Genomic DNA, 20,053 nt, shown 5'->3' with positions numbered 1-20,053 from the left:
AATAAAAACAGAACATTTGTAAATATGTAGAAATTACACTGCACATTCTCTAATAACCAAAAGGTCAAAGAAAAAAATCAAGAGAAATTAGGAAATATCTTGGGGCCAACCAAAACGGAAACAGAATCTACCAAAGTATACGTGATACAGCAAAAGCAGTTCTAAAAGAGAAGTTTATACTAGTAAAAGCATAAATTTTAAAAATACATATCTTAACCTATTTTTATACCTCAAGAAATTGAATAAAGAACAAACTAAGCTAAAAATCAGCAGTAGTGGAAAAAAGAAATAATAAAGTTAAATTTGAAGTAAGTGTAATAAAGAACAGAAAAAAAGAATTTTCTTATTCTTTAAAGATAAACAAATAGACACACCTTTAGTTAGGCTAAGAAAAAAAAGAGAGAGGATCAACTAAACAAAATCAGATATGAAAGAGGAATATTACAACTGATGTCACAGAAATAATAAATGATTATAAGAGGCTACTATCAACATTTATACATGTATGCCAACAAATTGGATAATCTAGAATAAATGAATACATATCTAGAATCATACAACCTACTAAGACTGAATTCCCAAGAAATAAACAATCTGAACAAACCTACAACTGGTAAGAAAATGAAATCTGTAATCAAAAACCTCAGAACAACAACAAATAATGGTCAGGATCTGATGGCTTCCCTGGTGAACTTTAGTTCTTCCAATATTTAAAGAAGAATTAATGCCAATTCTTCTCAAATTCTTCCAAAAAGATGAAAAGAAAGGAACACTTTTAAACTAATTGCATTGAAACCACCATCTCTGATATGAAAGCAACTAACAAGGATGCTAAAATAAAAGAAAACTACAGTCCAGTATTTCCAATGGACATAAATGCAAAAACACTCAACAAAATACTAGCAAGCTAAATTCAGCAGCATATTAAGAGATACTTCGTTACCAAGTGGGACTTATTTCTTTGCACACAATAATTGTTCAATATGTAAAAATAAATCAATGTAATATACCACAGTAACAGATTGACAAACAACAGCAGCAACAACAGCAACACATGCCTATCTCAAAGATGCAGAAAGGCAGTTGAAAAGTTTATTATACAAACACTTAAGAAACTATAAATAGAAGGAAATTACCTCAACATCAAAAAAGGCATGTATTGAAAACCTACAATTAACACATAGTCAATGGTGAAAAACTGAAATTATATTTTCTTACAATCAGGATCTAGGCAAGGATACCTACTATCACCACTTCTATTTGATATAGCACTTGAAGTTCTAGTCAGAGCAATTAGGCAAGGAAAGTAAATCAAATAAATCCATATTGGAAAGGAAGAAGTAAAATTATCTGTATTCACAGATGGCATGATCTTATATGTAGATAAACCTCAAGATTCCACATGGAAATGTTAGAACGAATAAATTCAGAAAAGTTGCAGGGTACAAAATAAACATTCAAAAATCAGTTGTGTTACTATGGACTGAATAATGAGTAATCAAAAAAGGAAATTAAGAAAAGAATACCATTTATGATCAAAAGCATCAAAAAAGATAATACACTTAGAAATAAATTTAACCAATGTACAAAAGACTTGTAAACTAAAAACTCCAAAACATCGCTGAAGTAATGAAAACACAAATAAATGGAAAGGCATCTCAGGTTCATGGAATGAAAGACTTAATTGTTAAACTGTTGATACTGTCCAAAGCTATCTGTGATTTCGGTGAACCTCTATCAAAATCCCAGTGACTTTTTTTTTCTTTTTTTTTTTTTTTACATAAATAAGACAAAATCTTGAGAAAAAACAAAGCTGAAGGCTTCACACTTCCTTCAAAATGTATTAGAAACCTACAATAATCAAAACACTGTAACACTGATGTATGAATGGACATACAAACCAGTAAAGGAGAGCAAAGAGCCCTGAAGTAAAGCCATACATGTAGGAGCTGACAAGAATGCCAAGAATATACCTCTATATGCCAAGGAAAATAGATGGTATATCTCTTCAACATGTTATGTTGAGAAAACTGGATTTCCACATGCAAAAGAATGAAATTGGATTGTTGTTTTGCACTATTCATACAAACAAACTCACATGGATTAAAGGTTGAAACATAAAACATGAAAGTGTGCTACTTCCAGAAGAAAGCATAGAGGAAAAGCTTTATAACATTGCTCTTTGCAATAATTCTTTGGATATGAATGCACAGGCAACAAAAGTAAAAATAGACAAGTGGGACTACATCATACTAAGAAGCTTCTGCACAGCAGAGGAAACAATCAACAGAGTGAAAAGACAAACTACAGAATGGAAGAAAATATTTGCAAACCATATACCTGTTAAAGAGTTAATATCTAAAACATGTAAGGAATTTCTACAACTGGAACACAAAAAATAAAATTATACATATATATATAATTTATAAAACTATACATATATATATACACACACACACACACACACACACACACACACACACTTTTTTTTTTTTTTTTTTTTTTTTTGAGACAGAGTTTTGTTCTTGTTGTCCAGGCTGGAATGCAATGGCACAATCTGGGTTCACTGCAACCTCCACTTCCCAGATTCAAGTGATTCTCCTGCCTCAGCCTCCTGAGTAGCTGGCATTACAGGCACGTGCCACCACACCCAACTAATTTTTTTGTATTTTTAGTAGACACGGGGTTTCGCCATATTGGCCAGGCTGGTCTCGAATGCCTGACCTCAGGTGATCCACTTACCTCAGCCTCCCAAAGTGCTGGGATTACAGGCGTGAGCCACCGTGCCTGGCCAATATTTTTATTTGAGTATAAATTTGAATTGTAGAAATAAAAATGGGGGAAAATACTCGAGTAGACATTTCTCCAACAAACACATAATAAAAATGACCAAAAGGTATATTACATGCTCAACACCACTAATCATCAAGGCAATGCAGGTAAAAACACAATGATATATAATTTCATACCTGTCGAAATAGTCATTATATATTTAAAAAACAAAACAAAAAAAGAAAGAAACCCAGGAAATAGCAATTATTGGCAAAGATATGGACAAACTGGCACCCTTGTGCATTCTTGATGGGAATGTTAAATGGTGCAGCTCCAATGTAAACATTATGAAATTCCCTTTAAAAATTAAAAATAGAACTACTATATGATCCAACAATCTTATTTTTATTTATTCAAAAGAAATTAAATCAAGATTTTAAAGAGGTATCCATACTCTCATGTTCATTGCAGCATTGTTCACAGTAAGCAAAAGAGAGGTGGAAACAGCCTAAGTGTCCACGGACAGACGAATAGTAAAGGAATTTTGTTATGTACACACAATGGAATATTATTCAGCCTTACAAAAGAAGAAAATCCTATCCTGTATTATAATATGGATTAAACTTCAAGTCTTCAGGGTAAGTGAAATAAGCTAGTCACAGAATGACAAATACTACATGTTTCCACTTCTATGAGATATCAGATGTAATCAAACCCACTGAAGCTGAAAGTGAAATAGTGATTGCCAGTGGTTGTGGGAGGGAGAAATGGGGAGTTGCTACTTAGTGGGAAAAAAGTTTCCATCATGCAAAATAAAATGCTTCTAGAGATCTGCTGTACAACCTTGCACTTATACCGAACAATACTATAGTTTCTACTTAAAATTTTAAGTAGGTAGATTGCATGGTATGCATCTTGTACAACAAAAAATTAAAATAAAACCCAATATCCTCAAAGGCTTTTGGTGTTCTGAATCCTGCCTGTCTCTGATGCTATCTCTCATCATTTACCACTGCCAGCTCCACTGTTTTTGAGCACAGCTGGGTTTTATTTTCTTGCTCATGATAAGCTCATCTTGAAATAAGGGATCTTTTTCAATTGTTGTTTTCCCTGTCTGGAAATATTTTACTTCACATCTTCATGTTTGGCTTCTCTATGATTCATGCCTTTTCAAATATCAGGCATTTTAGAGATTCCTTCTCTCTGACCACTCATTTTGAAATGTTCTAAATTCACTTATCTTTGAAACACAAATGTCTTATTTGTGTTTTATTTATTTTATTTTGTCTTCTTTTCTGCCATCACACATGCTGTTGCTTAAAAATATTGTTCTATTTATTTGTTTACATTTTTATGAATTCTCACATAACAGCAAGGACATCCTTTGTATAATTAATCAGTAATGTCTAGCATTAGTGACTAGTCTATAATGGATGCTCAATAAATCTTTGCTGAAAGATGAAAGAAGTATTGATTACATGGGTTTAATAATATTTGATCCAGTACTTTGGGATGCCAAGAAAGGAGGTTTGTACGAGACCAGCCTAAGGAGATGCCATTTCTACAAAAAATTTAAAAGTTAACTGAGCATGGTGGTGCATGACTGAAGTCCCAGCTACTCAGGAGACTGAAGTGGAAGGATTGTTTGGGCCTGGGAGATTGAGGCTAAAGTCAGCTATAACTGTGCCATGGCACTCCAGCCTGGATGACTCTACCTCAAAATAATAATAATTATTATTATTATTATAGAAAATCAAAATCCTTAAGTAAAAACTTTGAAACTCACATAAAATGGTGTCCTCTTCTTAAAATTGAACACTTTCAAGTGTGCAGGAATACTACTTCTCATCTCAAATATTTTTGTGTGTGACTAGCATATATCTTATCATCTTCCAGTTACCATACAGTGAAGATAAAATGATATATAATATAAAAAGAACTTTCACATTTTAATAAAGTATACAAATTTAACAGCAATGTGGAATTTTTGTTTTATATATATATTTCTGTTTTCAGTTTAGAGTTATATTATGGGTTGCCTTCATTTGACTTTTCTCTTGGAATCCTGAAAGACCATAGTACAGTAATTTGCACGTAACAGAATATGATAAAGAACGCTTATTAAAAACATAACAGAGAGACAGCAAATTTGCCTGCAATATTGGATTTGCAATAGTTTGGTTTATGTCGGCATTATTGGATGTTATTAAAAATCATCAAGCCATATTAAAATTTAATTTTTATTGAAAGCCTCAATTACAGTTTAGTTCACTTAGGCTCTTATTTTTAACTGTTTGTTTATTAGATTAAGTTTATGTATGTTATTAGACAATTCAGAAATTCATTCAAATGACAGCTTTTATGCCCACTCTACTCCAAGTATGTGAGAAACAACAGTGTATATAAGTCTTGCTTTTTAGAAAGTTCACAGTCTGCTGGATGGTCCCTGGGTAGCCCTGACTGACTCAGTCACTACCCCCTCTCTTGCGTTTAGTTTTCAGAATAACTGTAGAATGTGGTTGGAATGTAGTACCTTGAGAGGGAGAAGCTGCCTAATGGGCTCTGCTTCTGTCCCTCCTAGATAATGTAACATCTTGAGTGAAAAAGGACCTGCTTTGGGCAGCACAGTCTTTGTTCTTCTTTCCCCTGGAAGCCGAATGCCCTTCAAAGTTTAGTCCAGTGTGTCACATGGCCCCCTGAGGCATTCAACCCAAGAGGGTCTGACTTCCTTCAAAGTCCCTCAGTTGCGATGGAGCACAAGGGAGTCAAGACTCCATCCACCCCAGACAGCTTTCCTGAGCCTTTGTGGACCAGCTCACAATGAATCCCAGAGTTCTGTTGCTTCCTGCTGAGTATCTCCAAGTAATAAATCCATTTCATATAACTTATTGTGTGTGAGTATGTTCTGTCTCACGGGACTCAGGCAATTGGTAAAACTGCAGCCCAGGATACTAGCGTTGGAAACGTTCAGACTCCTGTTTCTGGTGGTTGGCATAGAGACGGTCTTTGCTATCCCATGCACAGTGGAAATCCCCCTTTGGGATTGATTATTAGTGAACCTGCACATAGTGTAGTTTGAGAAAAAAATTTGATGAAATTTTGGAAGACAAAATCAAGTGTTTACAATGTGTTATGGGTGCACAGAAAAGGGAGTATTTAACACACGTATCATGGTAAGGATTCAAATTTGAGGAAATAAAAAAATGGTATTTTGCTTGAAGAATAAGTAAAATTTTCAGGCGTTAAACTTGTGAGAGGCATCTTGGAAGAAGCAAATAATATGCAGTGGCATGTGATCAGACATTATGTGTTCTAAGTGCTATAATTATTCAGCTTATGGATTATGAGATTTTAAGAGGATATAACTTTTGATAAAATGTTTTGTTTTTCATGATAAGATGTTTAAGTGTGGTTTATTAAAATTGAGAAATGGGTTCTAATTGAAAATATGGCATGGACGATGTAGTTTATGTGGTACAATAGGATAAAAGAACACTGAGAACAATTCAAGGTTAGAGATTGTGAAATTGTGGTGGTACCAGTTTAGATGTGTTTCACTCTCTTCATCATGTAGATGGCATATAATGGCATAGTCCTAGGTTAGAAGTGTTGTCGAGTCGATAAAATAGGCTTACAGTGTGGTCTCACAGTGGACAATATTAACAAGTGTGTGAGTGTAATGGTGGAAGGTAAAGTTGAACCTGAATAGAAATATAAAGAACAATGAATAATCAGACCATTTAAAGCTATTATTTTACATGTATTTATAAAAACACCACCCAAGTCTTTTTCCTTTTGGAACATTTTATCAAACGTACCCATTAGTTGAAATGTAGGAGTGCAATGTCTCAGAGTTACACTGCATGTGACTCCTGTGGAGTTACATTTTTAAGAAAAACTACTTATAACATACTTTTAACTTCTAAGTTGGTCTCACTCAGTATTTCATGTGTAACTCTGGGATATGTATGGCATGCTGAAAAATTTAACACAATTTTCTTACAAATATGAATAATGATATTAAGTATTATATTTTAAGGAAGCCATCAAGTTTCTTTATAAATTAAGAAAAATGATATATCCCAAAAGAGGGGAATCATATTCCTAGTTTTATAGGAAAGTTAAGCTAGTATACTGTATACATTATTAAAGAATACACTCTAGAGAAAAACTAAATTATTTCAATTTCATTGTCAGTTTCTTATTATACCTAATATTGAATTTATTTGTGGGTATACATCGATTTGAGGCCTGCATTAATGTGGTTACTTTGTAAAATGTGTGTTTCCAAAAATGTTTTCAAAACTTATATGATAAACATTTTAAAATTATATATATACTGGACATTACATGAATACAAACCATTAGCCCTTACTAAGAAGAAATGTACAGTGTTAAATATTACCAAGATGTTAATGAATGTCTCTTAATCATTTTTAGTTTCTTTAAAAAAATATACATCTAAATTATAGTTAAGATAGTTTCTTTGTATCCAGGTCATGGAATAATTCAAAGAATTAAAAAAAAAAATAACACACACACATAAATGATGCATGTAACATTACATATCTTGCAAAGAGCAGGCTACACTTATGGTAATAGGTCATTCTTGCATTGCTATGAAGAAATGCCCAAGACTGGATTACTTATAAAAATAATGGGTTTAATTGACTCATGGCTCTTCAGGCTATACAGGGAGCATGGCACCATCTGTTTCTGAAACTGTCTTAGGAAACTTCCAATCATGGTGGAAGGTAAACAAGGAGTAGGCACATCACATGGAAAAAGCAGGAGCAAGAGAGAGGCGGGGAGGTGTGCTGCATGCTTTTAAACAATCAGATCTCAGGAGAACTCACTTATTTTTGTGAGGGTGGTTCCAAGAAGTTGATACTAAACCATTTGTGAGAAACCACTCCCATGACCAAATCACCTCCCACCAGGACCCACCTCCAACACTGGGGATTACAATTCAATATGAGATTTGGGTGGGGACACAGATCCAAACCATATCACTTACTTAAGGGAGGTACTTTGACTTTTATTTTTCCAGGACTTGTGGTATATTTTGACTGAGCCATCCAGGTATTCTTGACCCCTCTAATTAATTTTGATTAATTGTTCCAAAGATTTCGTGAGGTTATTAGACCCATTTTTACATATGAGAAAATTTACCCAAAGTCACTTAAGTAATAAATGGGAAATTCAAAACTTATACCAATACAAACATGAGTTTCTTTGCTCATTCAATTTAGTCTTGACCACGAACACCAGTCTGTGCTAATCACTGAACATATTGACATTAGAGTTAAACTTTGACAGAGAGTTACAGTCTAGTTTGAAAGACAAACAAGTAAATGAATTAGTGCCATATCATGTGATTCATGGGACCATAGATAGAGAACAGGAACCATGGAAACAGATTGGATGAGCTCTGAAGATTCGCTTGGGGAATGGTAATGTAATGGCTAGTCATTACAAGAGATACATGAACTTTTTACTTAGAAAAAAGAGCTTATTCAAGTGCATAGAGGGCTGGAGATGAAGGCATAGTCAGGAAACAGTAAGCATAGAAAGTTAAGCGCAGGCCATGATATTTCCTGGATAAACACTGATGTGTGGGGAAGTAGAAAGGAGTCAAATATTGAAAGGCTGTGAATTTCATATAAAAGATTTAGAGTTCTATCTTGGAAATTATTTAAAAAATTGGGAAACTTCAAGCAGGGAGGTGGTAATATTATATGTAGCTCAAGAATAGATTTAAAAGGGAGAGTTAAAATTTTGTATCCTAACACCACTCTAGCTACACAAATCTTAAATTGATTTGTCTGTTTCCCATTTACTTACTCTTTCATTCAACAAGTGTTTACTTATTGGCTACAATATAGAAGACACTTTAATGGCCAATGCATGAGATGGAAAATACACCAGACATGGTGTGAGAACTCAAAAAAAATTCTGATACAAAAGAAAAATAAAATATTACCTATAGAAATAATCAGAATGGTGATCTGCAATAGTGAGAAAGGATTAGATACATGCTAATGTAATTTAGAGGAAAAAACCAGTTACACTGAATTGTGTTACCTGAACTTTCAAGTGCAGAATTTGAGATTTTACCCTAGCTGCAAGCTAACAAGTTAGGCTGCCATAGTTTTATAGATTCTGGCAAAAAATACGAGACTCCTGGGTCACAGACAGAAGATTTTATTCCCCATAGCACAACAGACAGCATAAATTCTCCTTTCTTCTCACATCCTATGAAGTAGCATAAAGCAGCCCAGAGATATGTCACACACACAGTCTACGTAGGTGACATCTGAGGAACTCTGAGCTTTAGAATCCTAAGTATTTACAGGATCTGCTAGCAAACTTTCCCCAGCTTTGTCTTGGAGGAAGACGTTATCTTTATAATCTAGCCAGAAAACAAATCTGCCCTCTGTCCCCAAAAAATGTTCTATCTTTGTCTTCCAAGGCTGTTTGTTGTACAAAAAAAAATTATGCAATAAAACTGTCAATACCTCTTGTCCAGAAGATGTGCAGAAATGCAAAAGACCCAAAGAGAATTATCTCCCCAAACTGAGAATCCTTTGTAGACCTTGGAGGATATATTAAATTAAAAATTAAATGGAGTTTGGAGACTACAGTTTTCAAGGAAAACATAGTTGAATTAACCATGCCAGAAAGTAATGCCTGCACATACACATGCATTCTTTTCATTGCTGTCTCCATAAAACTTAAATGAATATTTCCAACAGGAAAACACAATATGCAAAAGTTCATGCTTTGTGATTTATTTATTGTTTTAACATTTTATCTTTCAGATAAACTATATCTTGATATAATTTTAAATATATTTAGCTGTTTTATATATATGTATGCATGCATATGTGTGTGTATATATATATCTGCTTTCAGCAAATGTAATTTGTTTTACCCAAATTAATCAAAACCCTAAGGTGATAAGAGTATCTTGAAATGGTCAAAATGAAATTGAACATACAGATTTGGAAATCAGTCTGGAAATAATGCTTGCAACTAATTTAGATGAGACTCTCTACAATTCCCTGTGGTTTATGGATATCTGCATTTTAACAGTAAGCCAGAGATACTTAAGCTAAGGGACACAGATGGAGAAGAATAAAATTAATTATTAAACTGATAAATTGTTGATTGAGATTAAACAAAGCTATAGAGAAAAATTGTAAAATTTGAGAGTAAAAGACAATAAGGCAAAACAAAAATTCAGAAGCCAATGCCATTGGAAATTCAATAAGAATTAATCTTAGAATGATAGAATGATGCTATCACTGCTAATCATTAGATACCAAAATAATGGAAACCATAGCCTCAAGGTCAGACCTATACCTGAGGATGTGTCTTGCCATCAATGGCAGTTATGCCTGTAACCACCAATTCAAAGATAATTTTAAGCATTTAGAGGACAGGTATATAGGTTAACATTCTAAGGATGAAAAATATATATAGTTAGGTAGCAAATAGTTAATTATTTGTTAAACCTGGAAAAAAAAAAAACCCTGAGCTTTTATTCAATACCTGTAACTTTCACCTTATGTAAGTACCCCAGCAATCAATAATAATGAAAATTTTATATATCTAAATCTGTCTGACAGTGTGATGACTTTAAATAATTCATCCTGGAGAAAGTAAGTTCCATTATTTTCAAAGTTAGTCATCTTCTCCAGAAAAACAGCCTTATCATCTGATAGATCTACATTTTGACAGTTGGCAAGTTAGTTTCTGTGTATGAGCCTCGTGATCTCTTTGGCATGTTCTTCTCCACGTAAGAGGTCCTTATATATCCCATAATGAAAGTCATTTCAAAAAATAAGATCTTTCTATCAAAGTGTATATTCTTTGACATTTTCTATTTAAGCTAGGCTTGCTCTACACAAAACCAGGTAATATCCCTACCAACAACACATAATACTACATTTTAGATTTTTAATGGCAGTTATAATTCTATGTTGAACATGAGAAATGATATTTTATGTCATCCCACCCATATGGAGAATGAAATGATCCATTCATGAAGTAATGTAGCCAGAATATGTTTTACACTGACAATTTTTAAATCAACGAAAAGAACAAAAGAAAACTGTTTTTAAAAGCTAGTAGAAAATATTCTTTAGACCTCCTTGGAGTGTAGGGTTTATGAATTAAGAACCAACTAGGTAACAAAATTCAGTCAAAGACCCTAGGGACAAGCAATAACATTTGGGGTACATATGAGAATTATTTTTATTGTTGAGAATGGTATTTCCTCAGAACTCTCTGAAGGAATGACTGTACTGAAGAGCTATGTATAGCTGATGATGTAATCTTCAGTGATTTGAGTAATTCAGCAAACTAAAGAAAGTCATTTGAAAGTGATACAGTTATTAAATAATAAATACAAAGATTTAGGAAAGTGAACAGGCTTAAACATAATTCAACAAAAACCCTTGATTTACTCTATCTATCTATCATCTAGCTAGCTATCATTTATTTATTTAGAGACAGAGTCTTGCTCTGCCCCCCAGGCTGGAGAGCAGGGAAGCAATTTCGGCTCACTGCAACCTCTTCCTCCCGGGTTCAAGGGTTTCTCCTGCCTCAGCCTCCCAAATAGCTGGGATTACAGGCATGCATCACCATGCCCAGCTAAGTTTTGTAATTTTAGTAGAGACGGGATTTTGCCATGTTGGCCAGGCTCATCTTGAACTCCTGACTTCAACTGATATGTCTGGCTCACCTTCCCAAAGTGCTGGGATTACAGGCATGAGCCACTGCACCCAACTGAAAGCCCTTGATTTATAAATGAGAAATGTGAAACTTAGAAAATAAAGTGCCAATACAAGTGTGACAGTGTTCCAATAAATGAACAGTTGAGGTCACATCTCTTTATTTTGCAGTACAGTTTTATTAACTTTACTAATGAAAGAGAATAGTTACATAGGAAAGCGATGAGTCTCAGAAAGCAGTGTTGAATCACTTACATTCAGTACTTAGCAGAAAGCAGAGGTCTATATTATAAATTATTTCACATAATGCATTATTTGGAAACAACTTATTTTTTGGATTATTACAATAGTAATGCTTTTTATTAGAGAAGGTTCTTTTCTTCAAACACCAGAAGTCAACTGTGGACATAAAAAACAGCAAATAAATTTGTTTGAATTGTATTGGATAGCAATTGAATTGTTGAGGGTATTTACGAATCAGGTTTAGGGAGAAGTAGGAAACAATGGAATTTAGACAGAATGTCAAGTACTTGGCACGAGAACAATGTAGCTAGGACTCTTTTAATTTATGCCACTGTATTCTGTCTGTCATTTCTGCAGAACTCACCACCGCTATACTTGGGTCTTGAAATAATTGCCACTGCTGTGGAAAATTTCTCAACTGTTCCTACATCTTTCCATCATTTGAGCATATCATTTATGTGCATATGTCATTGATGAAATTTCTAATGAAAGGATGTAGAAAGAGTATTTGGTGCCTGTATTAGTCCATTTTCACACAATACTCAAGACTGGGTATTTTATAAAAGAGAGAGCTTTATTTGACTCACTGTTCCACAAAGCTAAGGAGGCCTCAGGAAACTTACAATCATGGTGGAAGGGGAAACAAACATGCCCCTTTTCACAAGGCTACAGGAGAGAGAATTGCAGAACAAAGGGGAAAGAGCCCCTTATAAAATCATCAGATCTCATGACAACTCTTGTCGTGAGAAGAGCGTGGGGTACTAGCCCCCAGGATCCAATCACCTCCCATGGGGTCCCTCCCCCAAAATGGGGATTACAATTCGGATTAGAATTCAAGATGAGATTTGGGTGAGAACACAGAGCCAGACCATATTATTCCACTCTTGACCCCTCACAAATCTTGTCTTTCTCGCATTTCAAAGCACAAATGTGCCTTCCCTACAGTCCCTCAAAATTCTTAATTCTTCCCAGAATTAACTCAAAACTCCAGGTCCAAAGTCTCATCTGAGACAAGGCAAGTCACTTCCACCTAGGAGCCTATAAAAATCAAAAACAAGTTAGTTACATCATAGATACAATGGGGATTCAGGCATTGGATAAATGCTCCCTGAAATGGGAACATTTTTGAATAAGAATTAATCTTAGAATTCTTCTCCAATGAGAGAAACTAGCCAAAACAAAGGAGCTACAGGCCCCATGCAAGTCCAAACTCAAGTGTGATAGTCATTAAATCTTAAAGCTCCAAAATAATCTCCTTTGACTCCATTTCTCACATGCAGGGCAGACTGATGCAAAGGGTAGGCTCCCATGGCCTAGGGCAGTCCACACCTGTGGCTTTTTAGGATGCAAGCCCCTGCTCTGGCTGCTTTCACAGCTGACATTGAAAGTCTTCAGCTTTTTCAGATGCACAGTGCAAGCTGTTAGTGGATCTACAATTCTGGGTTCTGGAAGACGGTGGCTCTCATCTCACAGCTCCACTAGGCAATGCCCCAGTGGGGACTCTATGTGGGAGTCTGCTAGCCATCCAGGTGTTTCTATACATCCTCTGAAATCTAGGTGGAGATTCCCAAACCTCAGTTCTTCATTTCTGTGTATCCGCAAGCCCAACACCATGTAGAAGCCACTTGGTGCTTCCAAGCACTTGGTGGAAGGCTTGGTGCCTGCACCCTCTGAAGCAACAAGCTGAGCTGTACCGTGGTCTCTTTTACCCATGGCTGGGACGCAGGGCACCAAGTCTCAAGACTGCACATAACAGCAAGGCGCTGGGCCTGCCCCAGGAAACTGTTTTTTCCCTTCTAGGACTCTGGGCCTCTGATCGGAGGGGCTGCCATGAAGGTCTCCGACATGCCCTGGAGACGTTTTCCCCATTGTCTTGGTGAATTACATTTGGCTCCTTGTTACTTATGCAAATTTCTGCAGCTGGCTTGAATTTCTCTCCATAAAATGAGTTTTTCTTTTCTATCACATTATCAGGCTGCAAATTTTCCAAAGTTTTATGCTCTGCTTCCCTTTTAAACATAAGTTCCAATGTCAGACCATCTCTCTCAAGTTCAGAGTTCCACAGATCTCTAGTACACAGACAAAATGGTACCAGTCTCTTTGTTAAAACATAGCAAGAGTGATCTTTTCTCCAGTTCCCAAAAAATTCCTGATGTCTATCTGAGACCACCTCAATCTGGACTTTGTTATCCACATCATTATCCATTATCAGTATGTGGGTCAAAACCATTCAACAAGTGTCTAGGAAGTTCCAAACTTTCCCACATCTTCCTAGTTTCTTCTGAGCCCTCCAAACTGTTCCCACTTCTTCCTGTTATCCAGTTCCAAAGTCACTTCCACATTTTTGGGTATCTTTATAGCAGAACCCCACTCTACTGGTAAAAAGGTATTAGTTCATTTGCATGCTGCTGTAAAGAAATACCCAAGACTGGGTAATTTATAAAGCGAGGAGGTTTAATTGACTCACAGTTCCACATGGCTGGGGAGGCCTCAGGAAACTTACAGTCATGGCAAAAGGGGAAGCAAACATGTTCTTCTCCACAAGGCAACAGGAGAGAGAAGTGCAGAGTGAAGGGGGAAGATCCCCTTATACAACCATCAGATCTTGTGATAACTCACTCACTATCAAGAGAACAGCATGAGGGAACAGCCCCCATGATACAATCACCTCTCATGAGATCCCTTTGCCAAAATGGGAATTACAATTCAGATTACAATTCAGATTACGATTCAAGAGGAGAATTAGGTGGGGACACAGAGCCAGACCATATCTGTGCCTAAGTGATTAGTGGTGAAAGTTAGGGCTCGGTTTATCAGAATTCACATATTGGAATCTTCCATGAAAACAGAAGGGTCTTTGAACACTGCTCAGTCATAAAATGGAAAATGTCTACCACATATTTCTATTGTATTGGTCTCAATCAGTGGTTTATTTTCTTACTATTTGCATTTCAATTTTTTCTAACCTATGCAGAGGTGGATTTCTTGCAGTAATGCAAAAAAATTTATATTTGAAGTTTTGTCCTCTTATTATATAGTAAATAAAATTATCTCCATAAGCACTGTAGGGATGTTTACATTTGTTCTTTTATTCCATAGCACAGTATATATCTATCTCTTTTCATAATTGTCATAATAGAGATTCATAAACATATAAAGCATATGTAGATCAAAATGCATTTATGTATTTTCGGAATGACTCACAATCAGTATTGTAAAGAAAACACTCATTTTACATATCTGTAATTCATTACAAAAGCCACTTTCTTCACCTTGTACTCATAAATTATGCTTTGTTAAACAACTTTGCATGAAGGGCAAAGATGTTAATTTTATTTGAAAATCACACCAAATGGTGTGAAAGTATTAAAATACAACACCTTCTATATCTTCAACAACTTGGCTTCTAAGAAGAAAAACTAGATAAAGTTTCTTTTTTTTTTTTTTTTGGGGGAAAGTCATGATTTGAAAATTAAGAATCTCTTGGGAAATAAAAAGTTTAATATAAACTTATTCAAATAATTTATTACAAATGCTGGAAAGAATATTAAATACAGTTATTCCAGCCACAAATTTTAATAAATGAGGACAGTGAGACTGAAAAAAATGAGATGGTTCACATAAATTCATATAGTAAGTAAACTGTCAGAAAATAAAACCTGTGATTTCTGACTCTCTTTCCAGTGCTCTTGCCATGTTGGAGCTAGAATAGTATTGCTCTCTCTTATATTTTAGGAGAGTTTTGAAGTTGTTTTGATTTAAGCTAGAGGGAAGAATACCTTTGCTTTCAGAAAATATTTTAAAAGGTAAATTTTATATTTGTCAAATGATAAAAATGAAATTCCAATTCTTCTAATCCTATACAATTCTAGCACAAAGGTGAAGTAAGTGCTATTATTAACCCTCATTTATGGAAAGAAATACTCAGAGAAAAATGCCCTGCTCTTGAGTCTCATGCGACTTTTTTCCTTCGTGACCAAATCTGTCCTCGACTGTGTAAGAGAATCATGCTGTAACTGATTATTTGTTTTCAGTATTATAAATTAATTATACTGTCATGTCAATTTGTTATTTATTCAGATCTACATTTCAGTTTGTGCTGATGTACAGGGATGAATTGCATGCAATGAGAAAGTGATTTATTTAATATTTTTTACTAAATGAAATAGCCATATTCTTGAAACAATGTAACCTTCCTAAACACATATTCAAACACACATATATAACAGTACAGCAAAACTTGATGCAAAATTTATATGCTTTAAATAAGCTTATAATTTCAGTCATTCTTTTTATTTTATTGTAGTTTTTTTGAGACAGAGTTTCATTCTTGTTACCCAGGCAGGAGTACAATGGTACAATCTCCGCTCACTGCAACACCCATCTCCTGGGTTCAAGTGATTCTCCTGCCTCAGCCTCTCGAGTAGCTGGGATTACAGGCATGCACCACCACGCCCACCTAGTTTTGTATTTTTAGTAGCGACGAGGTTTCACCATGTTGGCCAGTCTGGCCTCAAACTCCTGACCTCAAGTAATCTGCCTGGCTCAACTTTCCAAAGTGCTTGGATTACAGTTGTGAGCTACTGTGCCTGGCCCAAATTTCAGTCATTCGTGTCTCTCCCAAATCCTGTCATTAGTTTTGCAGAAATATTTTTCATGTTTTACTTTGTTTCCCAATCATAGTATAACCTACACTCATGTCTTCAACGTTTATTTATTTATTTTTATTTTAAAAATCGAAACATTTTTCCTCTGTTTATTTGCCACTATTTTTTTCCTTTTTTAAATCCTGTCTTTAGATAATTGCTAGAATCATGTGTACTAGAAATCAAGCCTAGTAATGTAATTTCCTAGCTTGAAAATCTGCCTTGTCAGTGTGTGAAGTCCATACCCTGGGTAGATATGCAGGACCTATCAAAATTTACACAATTTATAATTCAGCCAAATTGGCATTCTTACTCACACTCAACTCGTCCAATCTGTTCCCCAAGCCTGGAGTAATTTTCACTTGCATTCATTTTTTTTTTCAGCCACCTTTTTCATTGTTCTTTTATTTTCTTCCATTTTACTTACTGAGCACTTTCAGTACCTATTTGATTGCTGTTATGGTCTGTGACAATTTTTCAGGCCTTGGGATATTTTGTCAAAGTTTGATGAGTCTCATACAGTAGGTAATTAATGTGTATTATATATAACACATTGTATTATGTCTAACAAAAACAAGAATTATACATACATTTATAATTGAGAATTAATGGAACAAATAGGAAGGTTCATGTAAAAATGCATGTAGACATATAGGTGTATAGGTTTCTGGATGTGTCCTAAAGAATTGGTGTATGTTCTTTGCCTATCAGTATCACATTGCAAAATAGTATCGTTTGTATTCAGAGCAAATAGTTAAAAAAAACATGTTTTGTAACACAGATAATTTTCTCTTTCCATTAGGTTGAAAATGGTTGCTTGTGTTCAACTACTGTGAAGAGTTGGAATCAGACAACTACAGCTTTGATTTTCCAAGGGGTTCAGAATGTAAATGTGATCTGACCTTTCCCTGATGGACAGTTAAATCATGGACACGCTAAACAATTTACTTTGGACTGTCCTTCCTAAAGATGCTCTGGCTTCTTTCTTGAATGCCCACTAAGCATTGGTGGCTGACAAGGAAAAGAAGGAAAACGGTGAACTGGAAAGTTACCTTACAATGAAAATTACGAGCACATCTTGCATCTGTCCAGTCCTGGTGTGTCTCTGTTTTGTGCAGAGGTGTTATGGAACCGCTCACCACAGCTCCATCAAGGTGACGAGAAACCAAACCAAACACATTGAAGGTGAGACCGAAGTCCACCATCGTCCCAAAAGGGGATGGGTATGGAATCAGTTCTTTGTTTTAGAAGAACATATGGGACCAGATCCTCAGTATGTTGGAAAGGTAAGTTTTTGGTTGTTTTGCTGTTTTTCCTATCCTGAGAAATTGTGGGGTAAGATGAGCTGATGTTGGAGAAATATTTGAAGAGATAGACATATGAAGCAAATGATGTTGTAGAGCAAATTATGCTATAGAAACTACGACTTATACTAGAGAGCTCAAAATAATAATTGTAAAAAGGAAACATTATTCATCATATTATACCTCTCTAAACATTGGCCCATACATACAAGACTGAATATTCATAACAAGTATATTACTTTTTCTTTTCTCTCTTGTAAATTGGAAAGACTTAATGGAACACACAATTAAGTAGTAATTTTTCCTTTATTACCTTGAAGGTATATTGGAATTCACATGTCACTTATTGGTACACTGATATTTACTGCTATTTTCATATATTGCTCCTGCACATGTGGCTAAAAAGAAGATGCTCTATCAAGAAAATATCATACACATTTTCTAATATCATAATTAAATAGTAGAAAATATCTAATATTTTCTATTAATTTTTAGAGATGTACTCTTATTTAAGTTAACCTTTAATAGCATATGAATATTTTTCCAACCCCCAACGTTAAATTTCATAAAAATATTGATATCTTTTAAATATAGATTAAGTATGCACTGGATATATAGGCTTTGAAAAAAAAATCACAATGGAATGAAGTTGACAAAATGATCAGTAATTTCAGGTCAAATTCCCTTTCTCTCAAAAATGCAGACAAGAAAATTTAATGGCTGATCATACTGTTCAGGAAATTATGTGGTCAGTAGCATGGAAGAGTTTAAACGTGTGTCATCTAGGCTCTAGGGTTGAGAACAAACTGGAAATTGGAGAGACCTTCTGATTAATTACTGGTCTTTGGAAGCGGCCGCACTTCAGTTTATTCAGGACCTATGGGAGAAACAGCAAGCACAGCAGTAGAATCTCTGTGACTGTAGGCTCAGTGGCTTCCATCCCCCTGATTGATGATTTATTCTCACTTTAGCACTGTTAGTACTAAAAAAAATAGTATTCCATCTAAGCCTTGGTGCTTCCCTAATGTGTAGGCAGTACAGGATCACAAGCCATCTGTTCCACCCCTTGTCCAACAGGGACTGGGTTACAGCTGCATTTTCTATACAAGGCAGGAGCTGTGGAGTTAGAATATAGAACATAAAAAAAAGATCTAAAACAATTGTATCATATTCTCATATGCATATTAAAATGAGACAAAAGCTCTGTCTTCATCGTATGCTTTTTTTCCTACCAAGTATTTCATAAAATACATTTTTAAAAATGTAATAACATCAAAACATAATAGATTAGTAGAAATTTATTTGGGTTATGAACTTCAAAATCCTTTTTATTAAAAAAATTGTACCTTTAAGTTTTGGGATACATGTGCAGAACATGCGGGTTTGTTACATAGGTATACACGTGCCATGGTGGTTTGCTGCACCCATCAACCCATCATCTACATTAGGTATATTTCTCCTAATGCTATTCCTCCCCTACCCCATGACCCCCAGACAGGCCCCGGTGTGTGATATTCCCCTCCCTGTGTCCATGTGTTCTCTTTATTCAACCCCTACTTACGAGTGAGAACATGTGGTGTTTGGTTTTCTGTTCCTGTGTTAGTTTGCTGAGAATGATGGTTTCCAGCTTCATCCATGTCCTTGCAAAGGGCATGAACTCATCCTTCTTTTATGGCTGCATAGCATTCCCTGGTATAAATGTGCCACATTTTCTTTATCCAATTTATCATTGATGGGCATTTGGAATGGCTCCAAGTCTTTGCTATTGTGAACAGTGCTGCAGTAAGCATGCGTGTGCAAGTGTCTTTATAGTAGAATGATTTATAATCCTTTGGGTATATACCCAATAATGGGATTGCTGGGTCAAATGGTATTTCTGGTTCTAGATCCTTGAGGAATCACCTTACACCTTATACAATATTAACTCAAGATGGATTAAAGACTTAAATGTAAGACCTATAACCATAAAAACCCTAGAAGAAAACCTGTGCAATACCATTCAGAACATAGGCATGGGCAAAGACTTCATGACTAAAACACCAAAAGCAATGACAATAAAAGCCAAAATTGACAAATGTGATCTAATTAAACTAAAGGGCTTCTGCACAGCAAAAGAAACTATCATCAGAGTGAACAGTCCACCTACAGAATGGGAGAAAATGTTTGCTATCTATCCATCTGACAAAGGGTTAGTATGCAGAATGTACAAAGAACTTTAACAAATTTGCCAGAAAAAAACAACCCCATCAAAAAGTGGGCAAAGGATATGAACACATTTCTCAAAGGAAGAAATTTATGCAGGCAACAAACATATGAAGAAAAGCACATCATCACTGGTCATTGGAGAAAT

The 20,053-nt window shown here is 35.2% G+C and overlaps 1 protein-coding gene across 10 annotated transcripts in view; it reads left to right on the top strand.

Moving 5' to 3' along the window:
* CDH18 (cadherin 18) overlaps positions 1 to 20,053 on the top strand; it is a 1,123,620-nt gene that overhangs the window by 755,678 nt on the left and 347,889 nt on the right. For all 10 annotated transcript variants that reach the window (XM_015451232.4, XM_073995099.1, XM_073995098.1 and 7 more), the window contains one exon: positions 17,202 to 17,685. In XM_015451232.4, the coding sequence (XP_015306718.1) occupies positions 17,458 to 17,685 (228 nt within the window). In that variant the 5' untranslated portion in view covers positions 17,202 to 17,457. The remainder of the gene's footprint in view (positions 1 to 17,201; positions 17,686 to 20,053) is intronic.

This window comes from Macaca fascicularis, chromosome 6, assembly GCF_037993035.2.
Source record: "Macaca fascicularis isolate 582-1 chromosome 6, T2T-MFA8v1.1".
Classification (NCBI taxonomy): Eukaryota; Metazoa; Chordata; class Mammalia; order Primates; family Cercopithecidae; genus Macaca; species Macaca fascicularis.
The sequence above is the reverse complement of the archived record's forward strand: the minus strand, read 5'-3'. Positions and strand labels throughout refer to the sequence as shown.